The sequence below is a fragment of the Copadichromis virginalis genome, linkage group LG7 (assembly GCF_057382275.1).
Source record: "Copadichromis virginalis isolate Kocher_CV1m ecotype Utaka linkage group LG7, C_Virginalis_male_GT1.1, whole genome shotgun sequence".
Classification (NCBI taxonomy): Eukaryota; Metazoa; Chordata; class Actinopteri; order Cichliformes; family Cichlidae; genus Copadichromis; species Copadichromis virginalis.
In genome coordinates, this window is record NC_140624.1 from 66,897,158 (window position 1) to 66,919,282 (window position 22,125).

Below are 22,125 nucleotides of genomic sequence, written 5' to 3' on the forward strand. Positions count from 1 at the left end.
CAGATGAAACTTCATCAAGGATTTTATCTTTGATTTTGTTGATGCAGAGTTACAATTTACCTGACCTCCCTGCTGGGTAGAAACAAATGTAATTAATGACAAATATGATTAAATGCTTTTTTATATTAGCTTTAAAAACACACAATTACAAAATCCTTGTAGGATAAAATGTACATATTGCATACACATCCCAACCTTATGATGCATGACTGTAAAACAAGTAGAAGATGTAAAAGGTATTTATGTTAAATTTAACTAAAGCTCTTAACAGAAGAAAACTAACCACCCTGGCTTCATGTTGGAAACATTTATGTACTGTTTTTAAGTGATCTCAGCTGAAGTCATAAAACCAGGGCTGGGCTGTAATTTCATGTAATACAAATTTGTAACACAAGATGGCGAAACAAGTCAATCTAACATTTATTGCCCAGGTAAGTCACTGAGAATTCATTCATTCTTCCTAAAACAGCAGCAGCACACATCAGGAAACATTTCAACACACCAGTGTGGTAAAACAGTGCCCCCGTTGGTGACATGTTTAGAGTTATATTTGTGGAGGGCAGTTAAATTAAATACCTTTAAGAAAATGGCAGCTTATTAGAGAAACATTATTGATGAGTGTAGAAACAGAGATATTGATCTATCTATCCATATATATATATATATATATATATATATGCTACTTTGATCTTGCCCTCTAGCCTCCTTCTCCATGGAGGGTACTGCCCCTTGTGGCTGTTCAACTTGTAGCCAAGCATCTCACTGATCACTGCTGCCGTATTGTAGATCAGCTTGTTAGTGTCGGTAATCGTGGTTGTAGGTATTGCCCGTAGTGCTGCATTAACATCATCTAGCAGACCTTCTGAGGGTACTTCACGTAATCTTGGTAACCGGCTACGGGGGATCCAGGTTTCAAGCTTGGCCATGATCCTATTTTTCAGGTCAGTTCCTCTCGCACTCAACGATCCTTCTCCTATCGCACTTGGGGCTATGTACCCAATCTCGGGTGGGGGTGATGATATCTCCCCCCTGACCTGGCGTCCTGACTCCTCCTTGCCGTAGCATTTGTGTTGTACCTCGTCAATCTCTAGCTGTGAGAGCAGTCCCTTCTTTCGAATGTTGGAACACTGAGCTACTAGTTGTTTCGCCGTCATTGTGGATGTTGGGTATCGAAGAATCCATAGGTCCCTCATCCTATTCATGTAGCCCCTTCCGCCGGGGTTACTTGCGTAGTAGCATTCCAACAACGCCCTGTTTTCGTCCCTTGCCCACCGATGCCTTCTTGTCCAAGGCTGGAGACGGAGCAATACTGGAAGAGCATATGGGAGAAGGATGCAACTCATAACGGCAATGCTCAGTGGCTAGAGGATCTGAGGGCAGACCACAGCGACCTCCCTGAACAGGGTCCAGTAACCATCACAGTGGCAGATATCCAAGAAAGGGTCTCCAGTATGAAGAGTTGGACAGCACCAGGGCCCGACATGGTTCACGCCTACTGGCTGAAGAAGCTGACTGCACTCCACGAGCGTCTGGCAGCACAAATGAACCAGCTGCTAGTTAACGAAAGACACCCGGAATGGCTAACTGAAGGCCGGACAGTCCTGATCCCCAAGGACCCCAAGAAGGGACCGGTCCCCTCCAACTACCGACCAATAACCTGCCTCAGTACTACATGGAAGCTCCTGTCAGGCATCATATCGGCTAAGATGAACAGGCACATGGGTCAATACATGAGCGGGACACAGAAAGGAATTGGCAAGAATACCAGAGGTGCAAAACACCAGCTACTGGTAGACAGAACAATCAGCCGAGACTGCAAGACCAGACTGACCAACCTGTGCACTGCCTGGATTGATTACAAGAAGGCCTATGACTCAATGCCCCACAGCTGGATACTGGAATGCCTAGAATTGTACAAGATCAATGGGACCCTAAGAGCCTTCATCAGGAACTCAATGGGGATGTGGCGTACAACACTAGAGGCCAACTCCAAGCCCATAGCACAAGTTACCATCAAGTGCGGGATCTACCAAGGAGATGCTCTGTCCCCACTGCTGTTCTGCATAGGCCTGAACCCCCTCAGTGAGATCATTAACAAGACTGGCTACGGATACCGACTACGGAACGGAGCAGTTGTCAGCCACCTCCTGTACATGGATGACATCAAGCTGTATGCCAAGAGTGAACGAGACATCGATTCACTGATCCACACTACCAGGCTATACAGCAATGACATTGGAATGTCGTTCGGACTGGAGAAGTGTAGTCGGATGGTAACAAAGAGAGGGAAGGTAGTCAGAACTGAGGGGATTGAACTACCAGAAGGCAACATTGCAGACATAGAGGACAGTTACAAGTACCTGGGGATCCCGCAGGCAAATGGGAACCATGAAGAGGCCGCTAGAAAGGCTGCAACCACCAAGTACCTGCAGAGGGTCAGGCAAGTCCTGAGGAGTCAGCTGAATGGTAAGAACAAGATCCGGGCCATCAACACATACGCCCTGCCCGTGATCAGGTACCCTGCTGGGGTAATAAGCTGGCCAAAGGAGGAGATAGAAGCCACTGACATAAAGACAAGAAAGCTCCTGACCATGCATGGAGGGTTTCACCCCAAGTCCAGCACCCTGAGGCTGTACGCTAAGCGGAAGGAAGGGGGCCGGGGACTGGTGAGTGTCAGCACCACAGTCCAGGATGAGACAAGGAACATCCAAGAATACATTGGGAAGATGGCCCCAACTGACCGAGTGCTCAGTGAATACCTCAGGCAGCAGAAACCCAAGAAAGAGGAGGGAGACGAGGAACCATCATGGAAGGACAGGCCCCTGCACGGTATGTACCACCGGCAGATAGAGGAGGTGGCTGATATCCAGAAATCCTACCAGTGGCTGGACAAAGCTGGACTGAAAGACAGCACAGAGGCACTAATCATGGCAGCACAAGAACAAGCTCTGAGTACAAGATCCATAGAGGCTGGGGTCTATCACACCAGGCAAGACCCCAGGTGCAGGCTGTGTAAAGATGCCCCAGAGACTATCCAGCACATAACAGCAGGGTGCAAGATGCTAGCAGGCAAGGCATACATGGAACGCCATAACCAAGTGGCCGGCATAGTGTACAGGAACATCTGTGCCGAGTATAACCTAGAAGTCCCGAGGTCAAAATGGGAGATGCCCCCAAGGGTGGTGGAGAATGACCGAGCTAAGATCCTGTGGGACTTCCAGATACAGACGGACAAAATGGTGGTGGCTAACCAACCGGACATAGTGGTGGTAGACAAACAGAAGAAGACGGCCGTAGTGATCGATGTAGCGGTTCCGAATGACAGCAATATCAGGAAGAAGGAACACGAGAAGCTGGAGAAATACCAAGGGCTCAGAGAAGAGCTCGAGAGGATGTGGAGGGTGAAGGTAACGGTGGTCCCCGTGGTAATCGGAGCACTAGGTGCGGTGACTCCCAAGCTAGGCGAGTGGCTCCAGCAGATCCCGGGAAAAACATCGGAGATCTCTGTCCAGAAGAGCGCAGTCCTGGGAACAGCTAAGATACTGCGCAGGACCCTCAAGCTCCCAGGCCTCTGGTAGAGGACCCGAGCTTGAAGGATAAACCGCCCGCAGGGGCGTGCTGGGTGTTTTTTTTTATATATATATATTTAAAAAAAATTCCCCACTCGCCCCTGTGGGCGGTTAATCCTTGAAGCTCGGGTCCACTACCAGAGGCCTGGGAGCTTGAGGGTCCTGCGCAGTATCTTAGCTGTTCCTAGGACTGCGCTCTTCTGGACAGAGATCTCCGATGTTGTTCTCGGGATCTGCTGGAGCCACTCGCCTAGCTTTGGAGTCACTGCACCTAGTGCTCCGATTACCACTGGGACCACCGTCACCTTCACCCTCCACATCTTCTTGAGCTCTTCTCTGAGCCCTTGGTATTTCTCGAGCTTCTCGTGTTCCTTATTTCTAATGTTGCTGTCATTCGGAACCGCTACATCGATCACTGTGGCCGTCTTCTCAGGTTTGTCTACCACCACTATGTCCGATTGGTTAGCCACCACCATTTTGTCCGTCTGTATCTTCTTGCTAAACATTCCTCGACATTTTCAGTGCACATGTTGCTGACACTATAAGTGCAAGTAGTCTGACTGTAAAGGGCAATCATGGCAGTCCTCCTGGCAGCTCTGTGAGACCGGAGATTGACTGTTGGTTTCCATATTGTTCAGGTAAGGAGCTATCAGTCATATAGTATAAAACTCGTCATCCAAAGTTATCGGTTAGAAAAAACATGAATGGTTTTTGGTCACTGCCACATTCTCTACACAGCACTTAATATAGAAGAGGACAGACTGAGTGAAGGTCTCTAGGTCCTGCTGTTTAAAGATGGACCAGTCCAAGTAAATTCAGGAACTAATGAGAAAAAAATAAATTAAATCTCTCTCTCTCTGAAAAAGGTTATAAAGCCATTTCTAAAGCTGTGGGAGTCCAGTGAACCACAATGAGAGCCATTATCCACAAATGGCAAAAACAGAACAGAGCTTAAACTTACCAGGAGTGGCCGCCGAACCAAAATTACCTCAAGAGCATAGCGACGACTCATCTAAGAAGTCATTAAAAAAAAAAAAAAAACAGAACAGCATCCGAAGAACTGCAGGCCTCACTTGCCTCAGTCAAGGTCATTGTTCATGACTCCACCATAAGAAAGAGATTGGGTCAAAATGGCAGGAGCAGGAGTTCAGCGAGCTGGAGGGGCTCGTGCTGCCCGAGCAGGAGCCCAGCGAGCCGGAGGAGCTCAGTGAGCTGCAGGAGCCCAGTGAGCTGGAGGGGCCCGTGCTGCCTGCAGAGGAGCTTGGCGAGCCGGAGGAGCTCAGCGAGCTGAAGGAGCCCATGCTGCCCGTGGAGGAGCCCGTGCTGCCTGTGGAGGAGCTCATTGAGTGGGAGGGCCTCAGCACACCAGAGGGGCCCGCGCTGCCCAAGCAGGGGGTCAGCACACTGGAGGAACAAAGTCCATGTCCAGCACAGCCTGCACGGCCACGTCTACGTTCTGCTTGGCTGGCACGTCATGGATTTGTTGCAGTGCTATGCCGGTAGCTGCCGGAGCTGCCACGACTGTGGCCGCCGGAGCTGCCACCCATGCCGGGTGACATGACACGGGAGTCTAGAGAGCTAACGGGATTTATTGTGTTCTTGTTATTACATTTTTCTAGTTACAGAAATTTTAGAGGGATATCCCTCAATACTGTAAATGCACAAGAGTGTCTTGCTAATTTCATTTTTGACATACACTAATTCTTATATTATTGTGCACAATTTGCAAAAAACAGCATGTGCATTAAAATACACTATGTCCTAGGAGCCATACAGAAAGGCAAACATGAATTTCAATAGCAGCAGTGAACCTTCGATAGGTTCTATAAGGAAAAAAATACGACATCATTTTTGGTTTCTGCAGGTAATGGCGGCCATATGACAGTTCCTGTTGACAACATGATGATGTTTATTCCAATGTAGAAAGTGCTATGAACACCTGATGTTTTTGTTGCTGCGTGCACAAAGGAAATCACAACCAGAGACATGTTGAATGCATATGTAATTACATTTTCATATGCAATAAAGTTATTCCTCTAGCTTATTTGGTTGCAATTCTATCCGGATTTAAAATTACTTACCCAAGGGCACCATTTTTGCTCACTGCGTTGAGTCCAACCCGCAGCCCTTTACTGCCCAACTTTCCAGTCAAACATACAAAAAAATAGGAAATCTGGGAGGGGGCAAACACTTTTTCACATCATTGTACACATCAAAAGCACTAGCAGTGAAACCAAATAGAAACCAAAAACAAAAAGCAACACAAAACCCAGGACCAGAGAGTGGTGACGAGTGATAACAGCGCTGAGAGGATGCTTAAATAAAACCTGTTTGAAGGTTTTAAGGTTAGCCACTGGGAGACTTCTTTTTTCTGACTAGAAAATTAAAATGAGGTCTGATTTTTAGATTTAGTTTCACCATACACAGTTCAAAAATGTCAAAAAATTAAAAGTCCCATCAATAAGGACCCTTGAAGCAACAAGGATGCTAATAGACTGATAGAAAGTTAAGCATTTGTTATTCTTGGGAGCACACTTCACAACCCTCTGTTGGACCTTTGGTGCACCCCTGAAGGACCCCTGGGAGGCCCTCAGACCCCAGTTTTAGAGCCCTGAGGTGGTGAAACCTAAGGTGCCGTGGTCTGTCAGTGATGCATCTCGCCTCAGCTCGCCTTGCTGTCACAACTACGCTGCTGTCACTGAGCAGCTCGCAGGGCTCAGGATTTATTTTTGGATTATCATGGCGCCTGTTCCTTCCATTTGCAGAAGGGGGGTCGAGTTGGGCTCAACATGAACCTGCCGCTCTGACACTCCGGGCTGGGACAAGCAGGCAGCAGCCGGCCGGCCGCCCCCCAAGCAGCAGTCGCACAGGTAAACACACCATAATTACGCCTTTTGTTCTCCAAATAGAGCGTAGGGACACTGTTCGCAGGGTTAGTGAGGCAGAATCAACCCCCCCCAACTCGGCACCAAGGTGTCTGATGTGATTGGGGAGCTCAGGGTGCTTTTTCTTGTCCTCAGTGCAACATTAAAGCACCAGCAGGGATGAGCTAGGTGCTAATCACGCACTGTTTTGGCTTCAAAAACACACTCTGTCCTCTCGGTTATTTGTCCTCTTCTGCAATGAGGTCAATGAGATTGACTGTACTCTTATCTTCTTTTGTGTAGTTCTTGAGAATAAAGCTGCTCACTGTTTTACAATGAGCTTGAACCTGTGCTCTGTTCTGTTAAGGGGAACCTGCCTGGAGTGCTTTTGAACATCAGCAACAAGTTTTTACCTGGTAAGCTCTCCCATTTTTCATCAAAAACCACTGTTTGCTGTGATTGATCGTCATAACTTCAGGTTAATGACTTTTTGGGGTGGATTCATTTGCTTAAGCAGGGCATTGTGGAGCAGCTTGGCCTTTATTACACAGCTATTATTACTCTTTCCTCTTTTGAACTAGCATCCTGAAGGCACTCCAAATACCAAAACTACCAAAGCCTTAAAAGGAGCAGTGAGCATCTCATGTGTCAGGCAGGCAGCAGGTTCAGACAGGGAGATGTGTGCATGCAAGGGTGGGTGGGAGGTCTAAAACACAACCAGCACTGGCCTACATTTCACTGAGGTGACACACATAGTAAACTGAGGGTATCAAACACTCGTTTTTGCAGACTTCATGATGTCAGCGTTGCTTTATTTGTAACACGAACCTTCTTATTACTTCTTATCAAAAACATTTCTGCATCTTATTTTAAGCTGACCTCGACTCTGCTGTCTCATTTTCCATTAATTAAAAAAGAACTACAGAACAGTCCATTAGAAAATATATCTCCTAGTCTGAGGTTCATGATCCATTTCTGTTAAGTGGTGCTGTCATGTGATTGGACATTCTCAGTGACAACATATTTCCCAGGCCCTATCAGGCGTCTGGGAGCTGTGATGTCATAAGGTCTATATAGACATACACGTCTATATGTGTGCTTTTATTTATGTGGGGTGAGACATGAGAGGATATGTGATGGAGCTGCCCTCCATTTCTGTCTGGTATTAAATATCAAACTATGATTTATGGCCTGACTGGGAAAGCAAATATAACCTTTTTTTTTTTCAAAATAATAACACCAACACAAGGTAAATATGTTGAATTCTTAAATTTAAAGAAAGAAAGAAAAGTCTACGTGCAAAGTAAATCATCTCACTAAATAATAGGGAGATACCCAAAAATCAGCCATTTATTGATTCTACTGGTTTTGACATTGGAGAATGTACAGGATTATTGTGACTCCATGACATGTTCTCTAGCATCACTATTACCAAGAAATATCTATGCATGAAGCTATATGACACAAGTCAATTAGTTAGACTTGTCAGGGTTCCTGGGTCGTTGACCCAGTGATTTCAGTTTGTTCATGTTCAGTTCGGTTCGCCACATTAATGTTCTCACTTCCTGTCTTTTCCCGTGTCAGCTTGTCTCCCGTGTCATTAGTCAGATTATGTTCAGCCCTGTACTCACCTGTTTCCAATCATTGTCATCATCCACCTGTGTATTTAAGTTCCTCGGTTTCACCAGTTCTCGGTCGTGTCATTGATGTTAATGATGTATGTCCGATGTCGTCTGTATGTCCAGTCAGTCAGTCCTTAGTTCATTCATTCATTCAGTCAGCCAGCCATTTCCTCCCTCTGTACTGTTTGCTCACTCCTTCGGCAATAAACATCCACCTTCACCTACCTGCCTGTGAGTCCAGCGTTTGGGTCCTCCTCCTCTCATCCACGACACTACCCTTGACAGAATGACACGACCCCGCGTTGTGGACCCAGCGGACCCTGAACTTTTCGAGCGGCAGGAGGCAGCGCTCCTTCGCTGGACGGAGGGGCTTCGGGGAAAACAGCGGCTCTTCGCGGAGAGAGAGCGCGTCTTCGAGGGGACTCGCCTGGCTCTGGGCGGGCCTCGGAGACGCCACGTTCCCCCACCTGCTGCCTCAGCTGCACCGGAGCATTCGCCGCGGAGAGTGGGCGTCACAGCCCAAGCTTCGGCCGCTCGCTCTCCCGCCGCCTCGCTCCTCGCTCGCCCGCCAGCCTTTTCACTCTCCAGCCTTTCCGCCTCGCCACGGCACAGCGGCTACACCTCCCATCTCGGCTCAGCGGAGGCTACCGCGCCAGAGGCTCAGCCGTTTACCCGGCCCGCTTCCTCTTCCCGGGGAAAGCGGCGCACACGCCGCCATAAAACGGACTCTGTTCAGCAACTCCCGGTGGTGAGTTCCAGTGACTGTTTTCCACACCTCTCATCTGATTATCCACTTAAAACACACAACAGACTCTCTTCTGATTCATGGGGAGTTTCCCTCCTTGAGGATGATGTGGACTGGGAAGATTTTTTCTGCTCTGGCTCCCCAAAGACTGTTCGGTCAAAAACTGTAAATAGTGGTGGCAGAAAGACCAGAATACAACCCGATAGACCTGTCAGTGTCGCTCACCCAGTCGTTATTTCCACTCCTATCAGTCAGCCTACACCCACTCCAGTGCCAGCTCCCAGGAGGAGGGCAGCTGCGACCCAGTCTACCTCCACACCCGCTCCTGTTTCTCAGGTGGGGGTGACTGGTGTCCAGCCACCTTCTGTGTCTGTCCCAGCGCCCAGGCTGAGGGCAGCCAGAACCCAGCCTGACCTCCCTGGAGGCTTGGAAGAGCTAACCGGTCCACCTACTACTTCACCCTTTCATCCACCTCCTGATCCAGCTTTTCACGCCCTCGCAGTATCACTGGTTAGACTAGCTGAACTGTCCCCTGCTCAGGCCCCAGCTTTATTAGCCCAGGCTGCACTGTTGTCCCCTTCACTAGCTCACTCTTTAGCTCAGCCATTAGCCTCACCGGCCTCTGTTTATCCATCAGTCTCCTTAGTCCAATCAGTTCCCTCACCTGCTGTTCAGCTTTCACTCCAGTCGGTTCACTCACCTGTAGCTCAGTCTCCACCTGTCCTCCACTCTTCTGTAGTCCAGTCTGCCGCCCAGTGCTCTGTAGTCCAGTCGCCTCCTGTTTCCCAGTCACCTGTCCACCATCCCGTCCAGTTCCCGGACCTGCAGCCACAGCACCCAGAGCCCGCTGTGAGCCTTCCTGCTTCTCAGCCAGGGGTTTCCGCACCCGCTGGCCCGGCCGCTCCTCAGCCAGGGGTTTCCGCACCCGCTGGCCCGGCCGCTCCTCAGCCAGGGGTTTCCGTACCCGCTGGCCCGGCCGCTCCTCAGCCAGGGGTTTCCGTACCCGCTGGCCCGGCCGCTCCTCAGCCAGGGGCCTCCGGGCCTACTGGCCCTGCCTGTCTCCGGCCAGAGGCCTCCGCGCCTGCATCGCCTGGTCAGGCCTCTGCCTCAGCTGCACCCACGCCCGGCCCGGCCTCTGCCTCAGCTGCACCCACGCCCGGCCCGGCCTCTGCCTCAGCTGCACCCACGCCCGGCCCGGCCTCTGCCTCAGCTGCACCCACGCCCGGCCCGGCCTCTGCCTCAGAGCCTTCGTCTGCTGCAGCCTCAGAGCCTTCGTCTGCTGCAGCCTCAGAGCCTTCGTCTGCTGCAGCCTCAGAGCCTTCGTCTGCTGCAGCCTCAGAGCCTTCGTCTGCTGCAGCCTCAGAGCCTTCGTCTGCTGCAGCCTCAGAGCCTTCGTCTGCTGCAGCCTCAGAGCCTTCGTCTGCTGCAGCCTCAGAGCCTTCGTCTGCTGCAGCCTCAGAGCCTTCGTCTGCTGCAGCCTCAGAGCCTTCGTCTGCTGCAGCCTCAGAGCCTTCGTCTGCTGCAGCCTCAGAGCCTTCGTCTGCTGCAGCCTCAGAGCCTTCGTCTGCTGCAGCCTCAGAGCCTTCGTCTGCTGCAGCCTCAGAGCCTTCGTCTGCTGCAGCCTCAGAGCCTTCGTCTGCTGCAGCCTCAGAGCCTTCGTCTGCTGCAGCCTCCTCAGCCTGTGCTTCGCCTGGTCCTGTGCCCTCCGGGCCTCGGCCGGTGCGCCTGACACTGGAGAGCCGCCGCCGCTGCCTTCCGCGCGGCCGGCCCCCTGAACTGCACCGTCATCGCCTGAGTGGCCGCCGTCGCCTTCCGCACGGCCGGCCCCCGGACCAGCGCTGTCATCGTCGCCGCCGCCTCCCGCGCGGTCGGCCTCCTGAACTGCTCCGTCGTCTCCTTCGCCGCCGCCGTTGCCTTGCGCACGGCCGGCCTCCTGAACTGTTTTCACGTCTCCGCCGTTGCCTTGCGCACGGCCGGCCTCCTGAACTGTTTTCACGTCTCCGCCGTTGCCTTGCGCGCGGCCGGCCCCCTGAACTGCACCGCCATCGCCTGAGTGGCCGCCGCTGCCTTCCGCGCGGCCGGCCCCCGGACCGCCATCGCCTGAGTGGCCGCCGTCGCCGCCGTTGCCGTCCGCACGGTCGGCCCCCTGAACTGTGTCCACGTCGCCGCCGTTGCCGTCCGCACGGTCGGCCCCCTGAACTGTCTTGGTGTGGACTCCGTCCCTCCGTCCTGGGCCCCCTCCGCCCGCCCTGTTCTGGGGTTTTTTTTCTTTCTCCTTTTGCCGTCGGGTGCCGGCCTTTGGAGGGGGGGGTACTGTCAGGGTTCCTGGGTCGTTGACCCAGTGATTTCAGTTTGTTCATGTTCAGTTCGGTTCGCCACATTAATGTTCTCACTTCCTGTCTTTTCCCGTGTCAGCTTGTCTCCCGTGTCATTAGTCAGATTATGTTCAGCCCTGTACTCACCTGTTTCCAATCATTGTCATCATCCACCTGTGTATTTAAGTTCCTCGGTTTCACCAGTTCTCGGTCGTGTCATTGATGTTAATGATGTATGTCCGATGTCGTCTGTATGTCCAGTCAGTCAGTCCTTAGTTCATTCATTCATTCAGTCAGCCAGCCATTTCCTCCCTCTGTACTGTTTGCTCACTCCTTCGGCAATAAACATCCACCTTCACCTACCTGCCTGTGAGTCCAGCGTTTGGGTCCTCCTCCTCTCATCCACGACACTACCCTTGACAAGACTACAATAAAATAAAGGCCTGGATGTAATAACTTTTTCTATATTCAGACAAAATTGTTCTTAAACATCTAAAAAAAAAATCACAGAAACATGTTGTCTAAATACACTGGACGGTATTACCTTAGTCGCCGGCAACACTATGGAACCTGGGAGCAATTTTTGATCAGGATATCTCCTTGAGTGCACATATTCAGCTAATATGTAGATCTGCTTTCTTTCTTTCTTTGGAGTATCTATAAAATTAGAAACATCTTGTCTGAGTATTGCTGAAAAACAGGGGCTAAAAATAGGGATCACATTTCTCCCACATTGGCTTCTCTTTGGTGGCTGAACAATTGGATTTAAAATTCTTTTAAAATTCTTTTTCTCAAATACAAAATTCTCAATAATCAGTCCCACCTGATCTTAAAGACCTTCTAGTACCATAGTATCCTAACAGAGCTCTTTGAGGTTTCTTGAGTTTCTGAGAGTAGAATGGGAGGAAAAGCCTTCAGCCATCGGGTCCCTTTCCTCTCCTGTGGAACCAGCTCCCAGTTTACCTTTCAGCTTTTGTTCAGACCGCTGCGATACGTCATGTGAATCACTGTAAGCTTTTCTTTTGCACTCACCTCTTTTCAGTCCCCATGTTTATATCTCACTTAAGCATGTCAATCGTCTTCATCTCCCTTGGTCTGTGTTTTGTCCTTGTCACCTCATTATTTTGTTCATCCGCTTTCACTTCCACCCCCCAACTGGTCGTGGCAGATGGTTGCCCATCCCTGAGACTGGTTCTGCTGGAGTTTTTTTCCTATTAAAAGGGAGTTTTTCCTTCTCACTACGTGTTTGCTCATAGGGGGTTATTTGATTGTTGGGGTTTTCTCTGTAGCGTCTTAATACTGTAGCGTCTTTACCTTACAGTATTAAGCCCATTTATGTGGCTGTTGTTGTAATTTGGCACTACATAACTGAACGTGAGGTGAATTAAAACTAATACACATTATCCTCCATCTATGAAAATTATCATATTGCAACTCCCCACATTTTATAACCTTAAATCTTGAACATGTAGAATGAAAGCCATAATAAACTTGACATTATTAGCTCTGATATTGATGTATAGCAAACTGTAAATAATGTATTGTCTATTGGGAATCTACAGATTCAGTTATAAGATTTTAAGGTCACAAATTGACAGTTTCTTCCCGTTTCTTTGACTTTCTGTTGAACTCTGAAAATACTTATACTAAAGATACTAAATACTAAAAAATACTAAAGTGACAATTCTTTAAGACAAAGATATAATTTTGTGAAAAGATTTCTGTGTAAGTCAGTAAGTTTACTAAGAATAGACTACGCGGCTGCAGTCAATGGAGAAATATAGCTTGCATTTATATACATTCATCTTACTCAGTTCTCCTGTTACACCAAGTTTGTATCTGATGGCTTTAAGGCAGCTGGTCCTGCAGAGACTCCATCTGAGAATCCGCATCACAGCTCTCTGATTTATTGTATTTAGGAAAGTGATGCGGCCTGTAAAAAACCAGGAGTCTTAAAAAAAGAAAGCAGGTGATTGGCCAGCGTCCGCTTTGCCTTCAAACTAAAATTAGGCTGTGAAACAGGCTTCCAGCATCAGCTGTGAAGGGGTATCATAGAGCAGGAGGAGTTCAGCTTGATTCTTTGGGTGGGTGTTTCAGCCTGAATTGCCAATATCCGTCTTCCATCAGGACATCAGTGTTTGAGGCACAGGAAAAACTTTTCGAGAGAAGTTGATGTATTTTAACTCTTGCCAGACTAACGCCTTGTTCATATGCTAAGAATGCACATCTTTTCCATCTGTCTCCAATGGAATACCTTTGTATTGCTAAAATTGGGAATAAAATATTTCTGAAACAGACTGAAACCTTAGTAGTCTATAGTAACCCAATATCATTTTACCATACTTTGTACACTATAGGTGCCTGGTTAGTGGATAGTAAAAGCATGCTAGCTCTCTGGTTAAAGGGGTTATTTTTTGCTGTTCATTGCCTTTAATGAAAAATGTAAATAATAATGATAATATATTTGTGGTAATAAGTAATGGATCAGTATACTGCTGCCTGTCCAACTGGTTGCTCATCCCATGGATTCCATTTCTACCAAGACTGGAAACAGTCCCTCCCCTGCATTATAGCCGTGTTGAGTTTGGCATAAGTGGGACGTGAACCAATTATATGGTAGTGTTATTACCAATTATAGACTTTACTGAGCAACGTTGGAGAAGCTTCCAAGTCTGAACAATAAAGAACAATTAAAAACTGAATACTACATATTTGTTCAGAAGGCTAACGGAGGGTGACTGCTGTGGTTGCAAAAAGAGTCACATTTGCATTCTTACTAAACACTTTCCAGATGAATTCACGGTCTCAGGTGATAGTTCCAAATTTAACTGCAATAAACAGCAAACTAAGCTAAAGTGAAGACACAACTCAAGTAAAAAAAGAAAGAGATTTTAATTTAATCAAGAAAATGACTTAAAAACACATACAGGTAAACATTGCAGGACATTAAAGGTGAAAAATGTCATTTAGTTTGGATGTTATTAGTCTTCTGAATTGCAGTATCAGTCCCATACACACCAACTTTAACTGCCCCCCTTTATCTTCCTGCAAGCAGAACAAGCTGCTGCATTGTAATCAAAGTTAAACAGTGGAACAGATTATGTAGACATCTAGTGGTTTTGTGAAGAAGTGTATACTGAGGCAGTAAATGTGAAATTAAGATAGCAAATGTCAGCTGTGTTTCAAATCTCTCCCAAGTCCAGCTTCTTTTCAAGATTGTTCTTTAGCAAAGGTTTAAGTTCAGAACATGTAACACGTCAAAGGGTGAACCAACACTTCTATGCAATTTCTTCCCAGAGGAACCCACCCGAGGGATTAATAAAGTTCTATCTTATCTTATCTTAAAATGTAGATGATTTCTATAGGACCCCTCCCCCATACATTTAATATTTCACAAAACATCACCATTCAGTGATCAACTAGACTTGAATTATGATTTACCAAAAACTGCAGAGGAGAAGAAAAACAAATAGCAAAGTTTACAGTCAGATATATACACAATACTAGAAATGCAATGCAAGAAAACATGGAAAGAAAGAGAAAATCGGTTAAATATAAACATTAAATGATCAAATGGTTTTGGGCTTGAGCTGATGCTTTCTTGTATAATTGTACAACCTCCACAATCTTGAGAAACCGCTATTTAACAGTTTCCCTGTAGGTATTAACAAAGTTTTTCTGGTTCTGGTTACTTGTGTTAGATGTCTGTATCACCAGCACATTGTTGTGAGATCAAGATGGAAACCACTTGAAGAGCAGCGCCATTTCAGTAATCACTGTGACATAAATCTGCAAAAAACAACAAGAAAATTGTTGCAAAACAGTCAAACTCCCATTTGCGCAATTTTCAGAAACATTTTCAGGACCAACTTACTAAATCCTTCATTAATTTAAGTTAAGTTAAGATAAAATGCTGTGAGTCTGGTTACATTTCTGAAAGAAAAAGCTCAATGACCAATGTTAAAGACAGAATTTAAATCAATGATTGACTTACAGTCAGAACTAAAGACGAGGAACCAACCATTATTATAATCTTATTTATTTATTGGCATCTGGACCAGTTTGGTATTGTACAGGTCCAGAGCTGTAATCTTTGTTAGTTTTTGACAGCTTGTGACTTTTTTCTCCTTAGGGTGCTGAAGCACTCATGGCTGTCGCTTATGGTAGTGTCACCCAGCCAGGCCTGCTTTCCCAGCAGTACCCCCCACCCCTGCTTCCCAAGCCTGGAAAGGACAACGTTCGGCTTCAGAAACTCCTCAAAAGGACTGCCAAGAAAAAAGCTTCTGCTCAAGCATCACAGTCTACCGCACTTTTCCGCTCCAGCCTCTCCCCTGTAAATGAAGCAAGCCCTGACCTTGAGCACAGTGACCACTCCACCCCACCTCGCACTCCAGACACACCACAGAGCATCTACAGCAACCAACAGCCACCAAGGTTCATCATCAGGCTTCCGTATCAGCATGTGGCATCGCCATACCCACAGCGTGCAGCTTATGGCAGAGGAGCTAGGATGTCACCTCCAACAGTGGCAATGCCTTCATACTCTTACTCTCAACATGTCACCACAGTTTCTTACCCAGTTTACCCTGAAGGAGTCTCAGCAGCCCTGGGACAAGTCACTCAGCCAGGGCCACCCAAAGTGCTGCTGTTGGCTTCTGAGGTGACAGTATCTGCTGCTGAATTGGACACAGCTGTAGCAACCGCACCTTCAAAACCTCGAAGTCCAGGTCCAACTCCATTTACAATAGCTGGGGGTCAGCCAGTGATTAGACCTCTCACTGTGTTGACCCCACTGGTCAAACCCAGAAGTCCACGTCCAACATTTAAAGCAACCGAACCCTCAAAATCACCCAAACCCATGTTTGATGTCCCTCAAATTAGGATGTACACTGCAAGCACATCCTTTTACGAGAATTCCAGGATGCCACCAGTGTATGACACAGCTGGATTAACTGCTATTGGTAGTACATTACCTCAAAGTAAGACACCAGTTGAGACAAAACAAGCTACTCAGAGAACAACACCAACTTCAGATATTAAGAGAGGCATTACACCAACAGCAGAGATTAATGCCACCATTGTTCCTGCTTTGGAGATCAACACAGCCACATCAATATCTGAAATCAAAAGAGTCACGCCAACTGCCGAAATCAAAAGAGTCACGCCAACTGCCGAAATCAAAAGAGTCACGCCAACTGCCGAAATCAAAAGAGTCACGCCAACTGCCGAAATCAAAAGAGTCACGCCAACTGCCGAAATCAAAAGAGTCACCCCATCTGCTGAAATCAAAAGAGCCCCACCAACAACAACTGAAATCAAGAAAGTCACCCCAACAGCTGAAATCAGAGTTAAAACACCAACTTATGAGTTCCAAACATCAAGAACTGCAGCAGGAAGGCCTAAAACACCAGCGCACCATGTAAACCGCGCTGCAACACCAGTATTTGAGATCTCAAGACCCAATCCTCTCTTATTTGCAGTGTCACCAGTCACAGTAGAGTCAGAGTGGTCGAGGGCACCTCAAACAGTGGTAAGCAGTTCATCTGCTTCCCAAAGTGTGAAGACTACAGTGCCTCTTGAACAAACATTAAATAGGGACATCCACTCAGACATGATGCCTTCAGCAAAACCAATACAACCAAGTATTAGAAAGTCAAAGTCGGAACCCATGCTGTCAAGCAGAAAGAGTTCAACTGGGTCTGAAGAGCCCAAAACTTCAATAACACCAGCAGTGACTGGGTATCAGAGGGCTAAGACTCCAACATATGAGGCATCCCGACTTATTACCACATCACCTGGCTATAAAAGACCAAAGACACCCACCTATGGGACATCACCTTTAAGTGGGTCACCTATAGGCTTTCAGAGACCTAAAACACCAACTCAAGTGTCTCAAAAGTCAAAGTCTGGTTATCGTGGACTCACACCGGCTGAATACGCTGCTTATGGAGGAATCAGAACTTACTCTCCAGCATTTGATATTTCAGTTTCAACTACGCTGACTAAAGAGGATGATAAAGCTAAAAGAGAGATCTCTGAAGAATCAAAAGCCCCCAGCCAAGAACCCTCTGAGCCATCTACAGTCAAAGAAACACCAAAAAATGTTGCTCACTACCACCAGAGAGATGAGAAGGTTGCTGCCACACCTCCAGTCCCTTTTATTGTTGTTACACAAGCATCTGACTCACCTGGAGCGATGTTAACACAAGAGAAGAGCACTGTATCTGGTCTGGTTGCAGCAAAAGGAGATACAACAATCATTCAAGAAATGCCAAAAACTATACTTTCAACAGCAGAGAATGAGAAAGTGGAAACACTTATTCAAGAAACTAAACCAAAGACTCCTGAAACCAAACATCCTTTGCCTAAAGGTGGAGACCAAGATCCCCTGAAGGCAGTAAAGAAGCTTCTAGGTAAAGAAAAAGTCCCGACTGCTGAGCAGAAATCTATACCTGAGAAAAATGCTGATGTCGCAGAAATAAAGGAACAAGGAAAACCTGTAAATGTCACTAATATCACACCTAAAGGCTCAAAGCCAAGTACTGCAGCATTTCCTCTGCTTAAGGTTTCTGCTGCTGTAGCAGACAAAGAACAGGACAGGAAAACAGAATCACCTTCAGGAGATCAATTGGCACCTGAGAAAAAGGACAGTGATGAGAGCCTACCAGCAGGCGAGTCTCTTCTTAAAGCCATATTAAAGCCGAAGGGATTGAAATCTAAAGCGAGCGGTTGGTCAAGGCTCAAGACACACATGGTGGTGGAGCAGGCGGAGCCCAAATTCCCAGATACAGGCTCTGAGAAGGTGGTCACGGGGCAGGACCAGAAGGAGACAAAAACAGTGGAGAAGGCTGGAGACGAGCCCAGCACCCAAAATGAAAACCAAACCAAAGACTCTCCCAAGGCGACACAAATGTGGGACGCTGTCCTCTTCCAAATGTTTTCTTCCAAGGAGAACATCATGCACCAGATTGAGTTAAATAAAAGTGAGGAGGAGAAGAAAGAAGAGGGAAAAGATGAGCTGAAAGAAATACCGTCATTCGCGTACAGGTTGCCTGTGCTGCTTTTCAGTCCAAAATTTGATGCTAAAAAGCTCAAAGAGGCAGCATCGAGGCCGGTCACAAAAATTTCCACTGTATTTGAAATGGGCCTGATTGGGCGAAAAGGTAAAGATGAGGAACCAAAAGACTTTAATAGAACAGCAAGGGGGTTCACCACTTCTTAAGCTACACCCAAGATGAAGTGCCAAGACAAAAGTGTAAAAAACAAAAAAAAACAAAAAACCAAAACAGGATTCTATGTTTAATGTACAGATGCAGAAAATCTTAGCCACAGAAACAATGTAAAAGTCTGGAGTCTTAGTCCCTTGTTGCTGCAGTGCTGAAGAAAACTTCGGTCAGAACTTTATACTTGACAAATGCTTTGTGTGACTGGCTGTCAGGGTGTTAGCATACATGTCTGTATTTGTGGATTAGCTTGAAAGAGAGCTCTCTTTGTCTTAAAGTCATTGAGACATCACACCAAGTGTTGTAAGAGCTTCTCGTTTGTTCTTTTCTTCAAAGTGTTCACAATAAACAGACACTGTTAGATTATGAATTAGCGAGATTTTAAAAGTGCCCTGTGGAGTTTTCTATTAAGAAACATACATAGGGGAGACCGGGGATAGTTGTAACATTTTTGACATTTCTGTCTGTAAATTGGAGCTCTTTTAAGGTAGTGGATTCAAAATGTAATGCAAAGTATTTACATGTCTCGGCTATTAAATAGTGCAACTATTTTCTCTGCAGCACAATTACCCATTGCATGGTATGGTCTCAAACACAAAGAGTGAAATGTTACAATTAACCCCATAGTCTGGGTTAGTTGTAACATATCCTGGGGTGAAATGTAACACAATGAAATAAGGGTACTAACAAAACATTAACATGTAATCTTTGTTTATTCAACACATGAATGCACTTAGAGCCATTTATGTAGTTATGTGTGTGTGTGTGTGTGTGTGTGTGTGTGTGTGTGTGTGTGTGTGTGTGTGTGTGTGTGTGTGTGACAGAATGCAGAAATCTAGCTTTTGAACATATTCCAACCCCCCAAAAAAGACAAATTATGGAATTTTCTATAACTGAATATTTCATTCATTTTGGTTGGTCTTCCTTGAGTTTGGCCTCATTGGCTCAGTGGGCATTATAGCCTACAACTCTTGCACCAATTTTGAACATAACAATGAAGCTGAAAAAATGTAGTTGTTCACCAGCATCGCAATTCCATTACTTTTTATCATGGCTTACCTTGGTGTGGTTTGCAAAGTGCTTCAGAAAGATGAGGAAATCTGTTTCGTGCACCCATCCTGATTTATTTCCACTACCAGTACTTCCTACTGGTCCATCTCTGACACAGTGGTCTGCATAATGTATGTGTGGGAACACAAACAGTGGAGGAATTGTGTTGCCAATGGCATTAACCGCATATACAAATGCGACCAGTGAACCTCTCTCTGCTGATGTTGTTGCCCCAACTTGTTTAATATAAGTTAAAGTAATAGTGTGGTAAGTTGTAACATCTGCATTATTGTTACAACTGACCCAGACTGTTGCTGTTACAACTGACCCAGACTCCTATAGCCATGAACTAGCTAACATTACAGCCAACGGCTAAAACACTAGCACTAAAGACTTACACAGAATATATCCCCATAGACATACAAATAACATAATTTAAGTTTGATGAGTTTAACTGCAAAGCAGATAATGCTATTAGAAATTGAAATAAAGTAGAAAAACTTACTTTTTGGCATACAAATTACTTTTTTTCGTGTTAAATTGTTTGTGTTTGACAAAATGTGCTGATTTTTCACATGTGATAGCACAACTGAGTTGGGCATGCACAGGATGAGTCACATCATTTGAAACTTAGCCCTGATTGGAGAAATTGGAAGTGTTACAACTGACCCACGTTACAACTATCCCCGGTCTCCCCTACTGTTAGGTGTTTAAAAGGTCAGGGTGTTGAGTGTAATTTTCATTTGCAAAGCATTTTGAAAATATGGTTCTTATATTTCTGGTTCTTAGCTTTCATCTTTTCTGTTTTGTTGGTGCATTGCTACAAATTTAGGCTTTGGCTTCACTCTACCAACTGTATTGAAAAGGACAAAACCTAAGAGAGATTAAAATTGAGATATTCTAACTGCATGAAACAGGTCTTATAGTGTATGTAAAAACCACAACATACTGCTAATAGTGATCAGAAAACTCCATAGGGTACTTTTATTACAGAAATGTGGATGCTTAGAAAAATAAATTAACTTTTAGTGAATAAAAATATGTTTTTATGGCTAATAAATAAAATGTAAGTGATTTTATGATACATAATTTGTTCAATTATTATTCAAATATGCAGTTTTATTCAAACTGGTGCTACTTACCTTAGGGTAAGACTTCTCGTTATGATTTTGTTTTTCAGGCTGTAGATGGTTGTGTTTTGCGAATAAACCCTCTTAAAATCACACTGCATGAACATTTTTGAGATAATTTAAAATCACTATGATCTAACAAAAAAAAAGGGCAAATTGGAGGGAGTTTATTTAAATCTGACTAATATTATAATTTTCATGTTTACAGGTTACATATTGAGCCGCAGTACATTTTTACACATGCTTACTGGTAGCTGTATACGGTGGTAAATGCTGCATAAATAAAGCACTGGGCTTTGCTATGAAAAATATAATTCCCATATAAAGTTCAAATTACTATAAAATAATTTTAGTGATTTTCAGCTCAACATGTTAAATTTTACTGTGACTTAAAGACGGTTGATGAGCTAAAAGCGTGTGAAAGTTGTTTGAAGAACGATGAAGAGCAGCCTCCACTGTGATGGAGGTCAGTGGGATAGTGATCTGTGAGGTCAAAGGTAAAGATGCACAGAAGGGATTTGACTGTAATGCATGGTAGGCACTCCAAACTTTATTTTAAAAGCTTTGTTTGTTTTTTGTCCAGCCCGAGTCAGGAGAAGTCTTTCACTAGTGATCTTTTTAACGTGTGTGTTGGAGCTACTGATTATTCTAGGTACAGCTTATAAAAGTCATCTTTAGTTGCTGACACTGTCAAAATAAATCTTAAGCAGAGTTACCCTCATGTTCAGTTTATTTACAGTAACACAGGAAATAAAAACTGCTCTGATTTTTTACTTTCCTACAGTTGGAAAATGTAAAAGAAATCTTTCTCTACCAAATTCAGTTCTTTTCATTTTCATATCTCTATCTAGGTTACTCTGTTTGAACATAGCTTAGCATTTCATAATAAAACCAAATTGTGACTTCTGTCTCTGTTGCTGTATTTTCGTTATCACTGCTGTTTTATTTAAAGTGAAGCACTTTGAACTGTTTTCTTTTTCTTACGTGAAGCTTGCTGTACTGCCGCCCTGCACAAAAGGTAATGAAAAATAAACAGTCTGACTTAAATGTTTCTCAACATGTACATTTTTCTTGCCCATAGGTTCAATTCAGCGTGGAACATCAGGGGCAGAGATAGCTCAGTAGGTAGAGTGGTGGCCCCATGAAGGTTGGGGGTTCGATTCCCCTGAGGTACCCCTGAGCAAGGTACCGTCCCTACACACTGCTCCCCGGGCACCCAGTGGCTGCCCACTGCTTCACTGAGGGAATGGGTTAAATGCAGAGAGGAATTTCCCCACGGGGATCAATAAAGTATACATTATTATTACATCAGTATATTTTTAAGTCATGCAATGAATTGAATGAAGAAAAGAGACAAGCTGAAACAGCTTCCTGCTGATCACAAGCTGAAAGACACTTCTGAACATCACAACAGATCAGCAGTTTACCCTTTACCCTGATTCACACGCTTACATGCATCAGCCAGCTCGCCAGATGGTTCAGGCATCATAGTGGAATCAATGCTTAGAGTTTAATGATGCTTTGATGTAGAATAAACTTTAAACTGCCAGGGCTGCACACTGCACATATATTAAATACAAAAATGCTACTAATTTTGTTCTGCCAGC

At 45.6% G+C, this 22,125-nt stretch overlaps 2 protein-coding genes across 2 annotated transcripts in view; one reads left to right on the forward strand and one right to left on the reverse strand.

Moving 5' to 3' along the window:
* Window positions 1-6,242: 6,242 nt before the first annotated feature.
* On the forward strand, window positions 6,243-21,569 carry prr33 (proline rich 33). The gene is made up of 3 exons (XM_085464869.1): window positions 6,243-6,439; window positions 6,801-6,849; window positions 15,248-21,569. The coding sequence occupies exon 3, from the start codon at window positions 15,263-15,265 to the stop codon at window positions 18,335-18,337; it is 3,075 nt and encodes a 1,024-aa protein (XP_085320995.1). The 5' UTR covers window positions 6,243-6,439; window positions 6,801-6,849; window positions 15,248-15,262; the 3' UTR covers window positions 18,338-21,569.
* lsp1a (lymphocyte specific protein 1 a) overlaps window positions 14,464-22,125 on the reverse strand; it is a 46,901-nt gene continuing 39,239 nt past the window's right edge. The window contains exon 14 of the mRNA XM_085464870.1: window positions 14,464-14,904. Coding sequence (XP_085320996.1) covers window positions 14,882-14,904 — 23 coding nt within the window. The 3' untranslated portion in view covers window positions 14,464-14,881. The remainder of the gene's footprint in view (window positions 14,905-22,125) is intronic.

Coding starts and splice junctions, on each gene's coding strand:
- prr33 (XM_085464869.1), top strand. CDS start 15,263: ATGGCTGTCGCTTATGGTAGTGTCACCCAGCCAGGCCTGCTTTCCCAG.